This window comes from Desmodus rotundus, chromosome 12 (assembly GCF_022682495.2).
Source record: "Desmodus rotundus isolate HL8 chromosome 12, HLdesRot8A.1, whole genome shotgun sequence".
Classification (NCBI taxonomy): Eukaryota; Metazoa; Chordata; class Mammalia; order Chiroptera; family Phyllostomidae; genus Desmodus; species Desmodus rotundus.
The window spans coordinates 31,330,192-31,341,829 of NC_071398.1; the positions used below are offsets into that span (position 1 = coordinate 31,330,192).

Genomic DNA, 11,638 nt, shown 5'->3' on the forward strand with positions numbered 1-11,638 from the left:
GCAGAGTTACAATGTCTAAATGGCTCTTCATGACCCTCTAGTGGCTGAGTGAGGCTCAGGGGCCAAGGTCACATTTAGGGGCACCAGGCAGGCTATGGGGTTGGCTGCAGGGTGCCAAGAGCCAGTAGCAAGGAGAGTAGCTGCCAGAAGGGGACTGCAGAAGGACCGTGGGGCTTCACCCCAAGGGCATCCTGAAGACCACCACAGCCAACTCTGGACCCCATAACAGGCTCGGCCAGGGAGCCTGGGTAGGTGCCCAGCCAGCCTGCTGGCCTCAGTGAATTCCATCCTAGGACCAAGAAGGAGGTGAAAGCTGCCAATGCCCAGCAAACCCTTGCCTGGGTTTGTCACAAGGGACCAGATGCAATTCAAGAACTTGCTCTGACAGGCAAAAACAGGCCAGGGTGTGAGGGGCGCGGGCTGAGAAACCCCCAGTGCCCTAAGGAAGCACTGCACTCATGGGAAGACTTGGTCTTCCCAGTAACCGCTAGTGGTCGAGGCTGACAGGGCCTGGGAGTGGTGGGCAGGGTGGCTGACCCACGGTGCTCCTCCTGGCCCTGCGTCCTCTTCATGGTGACCTTGGAGCCAGCTTCACTCTAAGCTGGAGCTGCCTGGAGACAGAAACACATTTGCAAAGGAAGGCTGTGGTGACTCCACACCAGCCCTCCACTTTTTAAAAGATTTTACTTATTTTTAGAGAGAGGGGAAGGGAGGGAGAAAGAGAGGAGGAGAAACATCAAGGAGGGAGAGAAACACTGACAGGAGAAACATCGATCTGTAGCCTTTCATAAGCACCCTGACCAGGGAGCGAACCCACAACCAAGGTGTGTGCCCTGACCAGGGATCAAACCGGTGACCATTCGGTTTGTGGTATGACACCCAACCCACTGCGCCACAACGGTCAGGGCTGGTCCTCTGCTTTTAATATTCGCAGAATGAAACCCACCAGGCTGCTATAGATGCTTTGAAACATTTTATTTAAATTTTTTAAAAAGACAGCAATAATTTATGCCATGAACCAAACAAGACAAGCACTTTCCGGTCCAGCCCACTATTGCACAAGCCACCCCCAAGGTCTACCACCACTGGGGGTGGCAGGGTGTGGCCAGCTTTGGAAAGGTGCTGGCTGAAGCCAAGACCCCAGGCAGGAGGCCCATGCAGCCAAGCTGCCACAGAAGTGGCCAAGGCGCTAGGGTTTCTCCCAGGTCATTATCAAAGGGAAGTGACAAACCAGCCACAGGAACCCTGGAAAACAGATGACCCAGGACGTGGCCCTCCATTCTGTGCGCACAAGCAAAACTCATGGTTCATTCTGGCTCTGGCATCTGCCCCGTCTTTCCTTCCCTCCCCAGCTTGATCACTCAACTGTTTTCAATTTTTTTTTTAAAAATATAATTTTGTAAATGTTTCATAAAAATACTATTGTTCCTAGTCAAACACAGATATTGCAATATGAAGAGTAACTGCTTTGTCTTGGCTCTATAAAATGTGAAAAGGCTATCACGCTGGAACATATAGAAAAATGCTGGAATTTCTAGGTATCACAAAGCCAGTACTGGGTGCACAGGGGAAGCGCTGCCAGACGCCGGCGGCCAGCCGGGTGTCGCTGGGGCTCCCCCTCCGCGTGGGGAGGGCAGCATGGCTTTGAGAGAGGCAGGCAGCTGACTGCTCTCAGTCCCAAAGGGCCGACCCTGAGAGGGCCGCCTGCTTGGCCCGAAGCACCGAAGAAACCAGCCGTGCTTGGCCAGGAGCACAGGCGGCCATCCTCTGATGGCGAGGGGACAGTGGTCTCTCCTGGGCCCTGGCAATCTTGAGGACCGCCTCTCCTTCTGAAATGATGGAGGCCCCACCTGGCCCACAAGGCGCATTCAAGTGCAGGTGCCGGGCCAGAGAGCAAGCATGGCCCTGTCCCTCGAGGCTGGAGGGTAGGGTCCTGGCAGCTGGGCTGTGCCTTCAGTTCTCGGAGAGAGACAGGGCCAAGGCGGCCTGGAAGGCGGCTTCCTCATCGATGCTGTAGTCCTGGAAGACAGGGGTGGAGATGGGCTGGGGGCTCATGGGCTCAGGCAGGAGGGCCGGCTGTGCTAGTGACTTCTCAGGACCACTTCCTCTGTCCAGTCACCCCAAACTAACCAGCAGTACCACTTCCTGTCTCCCCACCTCCTTTCAGTATGACCCAGGACAAGAAGGAGGCCCTGCATAGTCATACGGGGTCATGGGGTCACCACTGTCATGTAGCGAAAGCTCTGCTGGAGGTTGAAGTGCTGCCCACATGTGGGATCGGTATCTGGCTGCTCCCAGGTTCTCAACCCGAGGGCTGCACAGGGTCCCTGCAGCTGCCCAGGGGATACCTCGTCCAGGGGACACCTTGCGCAGCGGACCTGTGGGAGGGGCAGACGCTTGGAGAAAGAGCTGTCCTTGTGCCTCAGATGTGAAAACTGGGGTTCTGAGATGAGCAGAGAAGCCAGAGAGCTGCATACCTGTAACCACCAGGAGCCCAGAGGGCAAACAGGAGCACAGGTGGTTGTCCCGCACAGCCAAGGAACCTGCGGCTGGCAGGGACAGGAGGACAGGGCTGGGTGGGGTGGGGCTGAGCAGGAGGAAGAGCCTGCATGGTTCCAGCCCAAGCAGGTGGGAGAAGGAGAACGAGCTGGAGGTTTTCCAGTTGGTGAAATCCCTTTGGCTTCTTTCTGACAAGCACCCGAGGCCAGCCTGTCAGCCTCCATGGGGCTCTCTATGCTGGCAGGGCTAGGGAGACGGTGCCCTATGACGGCCACCATATGTGTGGCTGCCTCTCCCAGAGAAGCTCCCCCACTCCCCCAGTGTGAAGAGAGCTTGTGGTGAGACCCTGAAAAGCCAAGAGGCCCCCTTGAGCTGCTCTGTGTAGCTCCGGAGCCCCCAAGGCCCTCCAGTGGCCTCAGGGCCTAACTGCCACGAGCACCAGGCCTGCCGGCAGCTCCAGAAACCCAGGGGCCCTCTGTGTGCTCAGCTCCCTTTGAATTGTGGGCCTAAGGCTGCTTAAGGGCCAGGGGGAAAGAGGCAGGACATGTACCACGAAGGTGTCGTAGGAGAACTTGTGCCGGTGGAGCAGGTGCTGCAAGAAGTTGGCACTCTTGTAGCTGGGGTCACCCCAGGGCATCGCCGAGCAGATGGGACACACCTATAACAGGGGTACTGAGGTGAAACTGAGCCAGAGTGGAGAGGCCCCCACCCCGGGATCCCAGGAAGGCACCATGGGTGGATAGTGGGGCTCAGGCACCCAGGCAGGCTGGCAGCAGGCGCTCACCACGCGGTTGGGGTCACTGCGGTGGTTGTCCACACAGTGCTTTACCAGCTCCTGCTGGTCCAGGTTGCGGGCGCCGCAGTAAGGGCAGGTAAAGGTGGACCTGTTGGGGACGGCACTGGGCAGGAAGCAGAGGGGTAAGTGGTGGCCCACCTGGGCACTGCTGACCTTCTTGAAGCCTGGCCCCATCTGTCACACCACAGGCATGCCCTGCCCTCCCCTGGGCAGTAGGCGGGAAGGAGGCCCAGCCAGAGGGGAAAGGGGGGCAGCTGGGGCCACGGGCTGAATGGAGTGCATCGCTCTCTGGCCTCTGTCACTCACCCCAGCCTGCCTTAGGCATCCTGCCCTGGAAACCACCCCACCACTGTCTTTATACCCCACTGCTCCTCCATGGCCATCAATGGGACCTTGGCCATCATGAGACCCTCTGCCCTGCTCCCCTGCACACCCCACTGCAAGTTCTCTGGAGCCACTTGCCATCTCATACACTCCCAGTCTCTCTCTTCCCCCAACGTGGCTGGGAAAGCAGGGTGAGGACAGGCTGCCTACCCTGAGAGGTGGCGTCTGTCCAGACCCAGATTTTCTGGGGTAAGCACTCCCCTGTTAGGTGGTGATGCATGAGCCTGGCGTGGAACCTCCGGGGTTCCTCTTCCTGCAGGGTAGTGAGGCTCCCCCAGAGGAAGTACAGAGCCTCCCACTTCTCAGGGCAGAGCAGCGCTGCCCCAAGCAGTGATGCAGACCAGGAGCTGCTCCAACAAGGGACAGGAACTCTGAGGGCCCCTGGTGGGGTAGCCTACCTGGGAATGGGCTGGGATGTGGGCACCACAGGGACAAATTTGGGACAGTTGGCCATCTGCTCCTGGACCTTCATGCAGGAGGAAACGTGCACCCTCATCTTGGCCAGCGTCACCTAGGAAGAGAGGCAGGGCAGGTGTCAGGCCGTCCGGGGTCTGGGGACAGGAAAAGCCTCAGGGTCTGTCGGACCAGAGAACAGTCAGCAAGCAGGTCCTGCTCCTGCTGTTCACAGCTCAGTGGCTCCATGAGCACATTCTGGGGCTTCTCTCAGGGGCGCAGCGTCTCTGTTGGAGAAAAGGCGCTGAGGAAAGGAGGCGGACTTGCGACCCAGCAGCAGGTGCTGCCTGTTCAGCCGGGACCTCACAGGGGGCTGGCATTGGCCATCAGCTCCTGAATGGGAGGACACCCAGGCTGGGGTCTCTGGGGAGCTGAGGGCAGAGACAGTTCCTGGGGGAACAGGAAGGTACGGTCATTCAGGAAAAATGTCCTTTGTAACAGGAACCAATGGGTCAAATTCTTTTAGACCACCGAACATTGGACAAAACTCCTTACCAAAAGGTACCAAACCAAACACAGCACAATCTTCTCGGCCTCCTGAGTCACAAACTCTAGAGGGCAGTGGGGGTGCAGGGAAGGAGTCCCAGTTCAGGTCAGAGTGGGGGGAAGGTGAGAGCTGACAAGGACCCTTGCTCAACCCTCCCTGGGGTGTGAACACCACCTTCCTGCCATGGTGCCTATGCCGAGGCTAGAAGGTAAACGTTTCACAAAAAGGAAAGCAGTTCGTGGAACTGAGGAAGCAGCCAGGGACACAGCTACCTCTATAAGTCCAGGGCATGGTCCCCAGGGCTGAGGCCTGACCCAGTGTCTGAGATGACAGAGCAGCCTTCCAATACCAGCTCTGCCCAGGGCAGGGGGGGCACGGAGTGAAGGGCAAGGCCACTTCACATGTGAAACTACAGAAAGATCAGGGGGAGAAGCGGGAAAGGGGCTACGTGAGCTTGAAGGAAGCCCCAGCAGCCCCTCCCAGAGATCCTCAGAGAACCCCAGAAGTTCAGACCTTTGACCTTTAGGGCAAAGCAATCCAGGGCTGTCTTCCGTTGTACTAGATTAGTAGAACTTGTTAACCAGAGAGATGGCTAAGTCTCAAAATGTAAATTCAAACTCAGTTCCTACTCCATTCACCAGGAGGGAGGGCCTCTCAGCCCTGGAGGAGCAGTGGGGTGTAAGGACAGTGGTGGGGTGGGTTCCGGACAGCATGCCTAAGGCAGGCTGGGGTGGGTGACAGGCCACAGAGCGATGTGCTCCATTCAGCCCATGGCCCCAACTGCCCTCTCCCCTAACGTCAATGCCTGCAGTGGGCAGCGGATCCCTGGAGCATCAAGGCTGTGTCTGGGGTGGGTTTCAGCTTAGCCTGTGTCCCTGTATCGGCTACAATGCATACAAGCAACCCAGAGCCCAGGCCAGGAAGTGGAGTGGAGTGGGGTGTAGAGGGTGCAACATGGGACAAGAGGTAGGACCATCTAGAAATGCCTCATGCTGTGCAGGAGGGGCTGAGCAGAGCTGCAGGGTCCTCAACAGGAAAGGGAAGAGCCCAGCTCTTTGCTGGAGGGCAGAACCAGGGCCCCAAGCACTCAAAACCCTCTTCTGGCCCTGACTGGTGTGGCTCAGTTGGCTGAGTATTGTCTTGCAAAGTGAAAGGTCCCCAGTTCGATTCCCAGTCAGGGCACATGTGGGTTTGGGGGCCCAGTCCCTGGCTGGGGTGTGTGTGAAAGGCGACCAATCAGTGTTTATCTCACATACATCGATGTTTCTCTCCATCTCCCTCTCCCACCCTTCCCGGCTCTCTAAAAATAAATAAAATTTTTTTAAAAAAAGCCCCCTCCTGGACCCAGGAAGCCCCTTGGGGTGGGGTACCTTCTTGTTGCAGCCCCGGCAGGGTGCCTTATAGGATGAGAGCTGCTTCTCCACCTGGGCAGCCTTGTCCACCTTCTTGGGGTCAAAGGGCAGCCGGCACAGCGGACAAAGGGGAGATGGTACCTGCAGGCATGGCTGGAGGCACTCCCCGCAGAACCTGCAGTGGGGCAGGGGACATGGGCCTGAGGTCACAGGCCAGCCTGCTGCAGCCCACGCAGGGCAACTCACCTCTGCTGTCAACTGGAAGTTTCTGGAGACAGTCACTCCTAAGCCTGAGTCCCACTGGCTGGATGGGCACTATTGGGCTAAACAATGACTCGAAGTCCCCTCTTAGCCATGGGCTCTTGGGACCCTCTGCCACACCCTGGAACTGGGCAGAGCTGCAGCTGTGGCTCTCTAGGACCTGTGCTGGCCTCATGGCCCTGTTCCCAGCAAGAGCTCTGGTTGTAGAAGGAGGCCAGGCTTGGCCTGCCTGTCTCACCGCCACATGGTACTTACACCTCAGGGGGCTCAGAGGACTAAGGGGCAGTACAGGAGACCCTGGAGACCCTCCACCCACTAAGCTCTGGGGAGTAAAATCACTAACAATGGTGAGAGGAAACCACAGGGCCCCAGGGACCCAGGACTCACTGGATGGGGCAGGGCCAAAGCGGGCACGTGAGCATCAGCAGCCCTGGAACACTGCCCCCTCCTCAGACAGTAAGGGCTCCTGACAGGCCTGAATTGAAGACAGTGACAGGAGGGACTGTGCTCAGACCCCGACTATTCAGCAGTGATACTCCTGGCCTGGGGCATGCACTTGGGCACTTGAGGCTTCTTGTGGTCCTGAGCTCTCAGCGCCGTCCTTGGAGATGTCCCATCCTGTGCGTGCTGCACATGCAGTGAGCCCTCCTGCCCACGCACCCGTCAGCTGGAATTCACAACCACCCTCCACAATGCAAAGGAGCAGGCTGCTCTTAGGGAGCAGAGCTGGTCAGAGGGGGTGAGAGGGAGAAGGCGCTTGACTGCAGGACCACATCAGTCGAGCTTTAAAAAGAGCTGTGGGGACCACTTAGCTGAGACAGGCACCTGGAACCTCCACAGCCCCAGAAAAGCACGTGCTCAGTCCCATCACAGGGGCCGGGCCCGGATGCATGAGAAACGTGGCAGCTCTGCAGGTTGCAGGAAACCTGCAAGAAACCAGGGTGCACACCCCTCTACTCCCACCTGGGTATGTCAAGCAGACTGGGCCATGGTGGGGACATGAGCTGTACGTGACACAGGGGTGTGAGAATGTTCCTGAGTGTCCAGAGAATGCAGCTAAGCTAAGGGCTCAGGGTCCCTTTTCCACCATATTTTCAACTCCTTTTCCAAAAAAAACCCAGGCAAGGGGATCCAGAGTCCCTCATGCTGCCCAACCCAAGGCCCTCCTCCTACACACTGGCCCCTGGTGCTGCCACCACCTGGCCAGTCCCCTCTCACATTAACGTCTGCACATGAGAGAAGGCCCAGCTAGGCTTTGTCCTGCAGAGTAAGGAGGTGGGCCCACTTGCCACATCCTGCACCCAGGGAGGGCTCACCAGGCATCACGGCAGGCATGCAAGGGGGACACCACGCACCCACCCCGGTGCTCCAGTGAGGATTCCAGGGCTGCCCCTCTCGCCAGTCTCAGCATATGCTTAGCCTAACAGCTGGGGGAAGAAGCCTCTTCCTTCACCCAGAGTCTGGAGGAAAGTGCTGGTGAGATGGTCACAATGGGGAAGCCGAAAAAAGCCCACATGAGTGCTCACCCAGCACCAGTCACAACAGCCAGGCGGAAACAACCCCATGTCCATCGACAGATGTTGGACATGCAGATCGTGGTCTATCTCTGTGATGGACTACAACTTAGCCATAAGGGGGAGTGTGGGCTGACAGGTGCGACCGCTAGGGGAATCTTGGAAAAGTCATGCTCGGTGAAAGAAGCTGATCACAAAGGACCACAGAGTAGGATTCCGTTTATGTGAACTGTCCAGAACAGGCAAACCCACAGAGACAGAAAGCAGGTTGGTGGGTGTGGGGTTGGGGTACAGAGTCTGACTGCCAATGGGGATGAGGTTTCTTTTTGGGGTGATCAGAATGTAGTGACTGAGGTAATGTTACTCAGTGCTGTGGATATACTGCGAACCACTGACCTACCTGCTTTAAATAAGGCAACTGTATTTCAATAAAGCTGTAAACACACGTGCAGAAAGAAAGGACACAGGACCACACGTGGGGACGAGCTGTCATGTGTGGTCCCTGCACGTCATCAGGAGAATGCAGGGCCCAGTACAGGCCTCCAGAGGAGCAGGTCTCCGACAGACAGAGGTTGGGGTGAAGGGCGCCCAACTGTCCTCCAGCAGCAGGCAGGGGAACTTTGGGACCCGTGTCAAGAAGACATACACAGACCCCTGCATGACCCCGGACTCGCCCGACAGCCCCACAGCACTGCTTGTCTCCATGTCCCAGTCCCTGAGGAGCTAGAGGCAGAACCAGGTGTCCACCTAGTAGCTTAGCTCACGGCCTAGTTTCCAGCACCATCACCGTGGTGTGCTGAGAGCCACGCAGACAAAAAGTGCCCGCATCTGCCCAAGGGGCTGGTGCTGGACAGCTTCCCAGCTGAAAAAGGCAGCTGAGGGGTCTGCTCTCTCACTCAGGCCTGCAGGCACAGCTGCAACAGCTGCAACAGCCTGACGGCTGCTGCATGGACTCCAGGCCACAGCGGCAGCACTCAGGTGCACCAGCACAGGCCAATGTTTCAGAGACCCAGGAGGGCAAGCAGGCTGGGCCCCAGGCACCTGGAGCTGTCCTGAGCTGGTAGGGGGACTTCCAAAGCCTTTTCTATGTGGTCACTCACTGGCTCATGCCCTGACCCCACATGGCTGGGCTCACCCACACACAGATCCAGCTGAGCCACCTGTGGGCCCAGGCCTCCATGGGTCTGAGGCCAGTGCTCTTGGGCAGCTGAGCAGGGAGTGACAGAAGCTCCTGAGGCCTCTGGGACCCCACCCAGAGAAGCCAGCTCATGGGCTTAGGTGCAGCTGGGCGGAGGGCTGTAAAGGCTTATTGGTCCCCAGGGTCTGTAGTCACTGCTACAAAAATGCAGGGGAAGGGGGTGCTGAAGGTGGCGGGGGGAGAGTAGCTAAGAGGGAGGGCCTGGCTACCCAAGCTCAAATCCTGGCTTTGCTATGACACTTTGGGAACTTTACTGAGCCTCTCTCTCATTTTCCTTGTACTAAGGAATAAGGACAGTACCTGCCTCACAGGGCTGTGGCATGCAAGGAGTACTCAGACAACATCTATTATTATCATTCCTTACAGTTCCCCTTATACATGAGCTTTGTTCTACGATCTCTGATCTCTGTTCATTAACAAATTGTATGTGAGGACACTTACATGCAGGGATAGGTGTGACAGCACTGAGTAGAGGGGATGAAAGAAGAGACATAGAAGCCAGAGGCAGCCTCGGCTGAACCGTGCCCCAAACAAACACAGGCCCTCGGGGAGGGTCTATGAGATAGTTAGAAACAGCCAAGCAGTTTGTTTCCGGATGTGGCTCACTGCCCAGAATGTCCCTTGAGTGTGACAGAAAACTGGCTTCCTCTGGGGCCCCTGGGCAGTTCCTGGGAGCTCTTCCACAAGCTCCACTGAGGGGAATCCTGCTCGAAAGCCCTGTAAACCCTCCTTCTGCCTGGATGCTGACTATCTATCCTATACAGAGCTGCTCTCACCACTAGAAAATTTATGCCGAGGAAGGAAGTTGCTTAGTTAGGTAGCCGTGGGGGGAAATAACCAAACCACCAGCAAGGTTTTCAAAAGGAAAGGCAGAGCCTTTAAATCTTCTTCGCTTATCTGCACACATATAGTTACAACACTACAGAAGAAACCTAGGGGAAGTAAGAAGTAGAAACAGAATAGCTAGGAAAACAAGCCAGCAGGGAGAGCTAGGGAGTAAGTCTTTTTTTAAGGTAGAAGTTGTAGAAAAGGCTTTTGTAGGACAGGCCTCAGAAATAGGAGAGGGATCAGATTATGCAAAAAAAAAAAAAAAAAAAAAAAAAGCATGGGGGGGAGGGTGTTTATAAGACGTTTCACAATTCTGTGTAGTTCTGTATTCTGGAAACCACATTTTAAGAAGAAAAGACATGCTTGGAAAATACAAATTTGTGCAGACCAGGAGACTGGAAACACTGTGGCTCAGAGCTGAGTGAGCCTTGGTGCCAAAGGGACACCACCCGAGGCCTAGGGAAGGCCTTCTAAAATTAGAAGCCTTACAGCTCTCTCAACGATGGACTGAAAGATGCAGAACACACCTTAAAACACCCACTGGTATGTGCTTACAAGAAACAAGTCCTGTTCAGAGACTGCCCCTGTCAAAATGTCACAAGAAGCATGAAAAAGTGAGGCGCCATGCCCTTCAAGACCAGCCTGCAGTGCTCTACTATGCTGCCTGACATGGAGATGTTAGAAAGGAAGTGAAGGCTTCCTGGAACCTGACACTATCTCTGCCACTTCTCTGCGTGACGAACAGTCACACACCCACCCAGCAGTTCCAGCTACCACTTTGTATCAAGAGCCTCCCAAGTCAGCTTTGTTTGCAAAATGTTCTAGGGCCTCCTATCAGCCTGGGTGCACCTCAGCTCAGTCCCTTGGAGTGAAAGCTCTACTCGCTCAGCAGCTCCATAGGCAGCCAAGTCCTCTAGTCCCCTCTCCCGGTCTTGCTGATTTCAGTGGATACTCTGATCTAAGCTCCCTCCCAAACAGGCTGACGATTAGACTTGAGTGCAGCTCTCAGCTGGGAGAACCACATCCTCAGGTTTCTGTTCCTCAAACAGCCCGTGGAAGCCCGCTGTGGGCCCTGGTGCAGCTGGAAATCCTAGTAAGGTGCTTAGCGACTGGTCCCCTGAGGGCCAGCCTGCCTGGCTGCGTGCTAATCGATATGACCCAAGTTCTCCATCAAAACAAAACAGCATCAGACTCCAAACAAGCCCCTCTCCTAACTTTAGGGAACTCCTCTCCTCAGCAGTCTAGACAATATATCCGAAAAAGAGTTGAAAGCAAAAGCCACAGGCATTTATTTACACCTGCCCACTCCAGTCTCCACGGGACCGAATCCAAGGCGACTGGCGCAGAGGTCGCGCCTGCTGCCCTCTGGGCACCCAGGGAGGCCCACCGAGGCCGTCAGCAGCCCCGGGGACGAGGGGACTCCGAACCGGACAAAGTTTCCGTCGCCTCTCTGTGCTCATGGGGTGGTGGGGTCGAGCGCCCGGGACTGGCGGAGCCGGGGCTAACGCAGATGCACGCGCCGGGAGCGCAGGGCCGGCGCCGCGTAGGGAACCCCGTGACTCCGCCCCCGAGTCCTCCGCGCGCCGGGCTCTCCGGCTGTGCCCGGCGTCCGTGGGCCTCGGGCCCCTCTCGGCCAGGCTCAGACCCCTCCCCGCGGCGGAGCGCCGGACCCGCGGTCGCCCAGAGTCCGGCGCACTCACGTGTGGCCACAGCTGCCGATGGCCACGGGCCGGTGGTAGACCTCTAGGCAGATAGGGCAGCTGTACTGCGCCTCCAGGCCGCTGTCACCGCCTGCGGGTCCGCCCGGTGGCTGCCGCTGCTGAGCCGAGGCCACCAGGCTGCGGAACATCGCCATCCCGGGGCCAG

At 57.0% G+C, this 11,638-nt stretch overlaps 1 protein-coding gene across 7 annotated transcripts; it reads right to left on the minus strand.

Moving 5' to 3' along the window:
* Positions 1-958: 958 nt before the first annotated feature.
* RNF166 (ring finger protein 166) lies at positions 959-11,627 on the minus strand. 7 transcript variants are annotated; one of them, XM_053914498.1, is made up of 8 exons: positions 11,473-11,627; positions 5,990-6,146; positions 4,078-4,190; positions 3,284-3,383; positions 3,050-3,157; positions 2,478-2,549; positions 2,207-2,378; positions 959-2,019 (listed from the first exon to the last, which is right to left on the minus strand). In XM_053914498.1, exons 1-7 carry the CDS (start codon positions 11,625-11,627, stop codon positions 2,211-2,213), a joined length of 873 nt encoding a protein of 290 aa, XP_053770473.1. In that variant the 3' UTR covers positions 959-2,019; positions 2,207-2,210. The 7 variants fall into 7 exon arrangements, with proteins under 7 accessions (XP_053770473.1, XP_053770475.1, XP_053770471.1 ...); XM_053914500.1 differs by having other exon boundaries at positions 2,349-2,378; positions 3,284-3,398; XM_053914496.1 differs by having other exon boundaries at positions 3,284-3,398.
* Positions 11,628-11,638: the final 11 nt, after the last annotated feature.

What these genes read in the sequence shown, in the direction of transcription:
- RNF166 (XM_053914496.1), bottom strand. Translation starts at nt 11,627, where the DNA reads ATGGCGATGTTCCGCAGCCTGGTGGCCTCGGCTCAGCAGCGGCAGCCA. An exon ending in GCCGGGGCTGCAACAAGAAG is followed by an intron (nt 4,191 to 5,989) that starts GTACCCCACCCC and finishes CTCTCTTCCTAG; the next exon opens with GTGACGCTGGCCAAGATGAG. An exon ending in ACATCCCAGCCCATTCCCAG is followed by an intron (nt 3,399 to 4,077) that starts GTAGGCTACCCC and finishes CTTCCTGCCCAG; the next exon opens with TGCCGTCCCCAACAGGTCCA.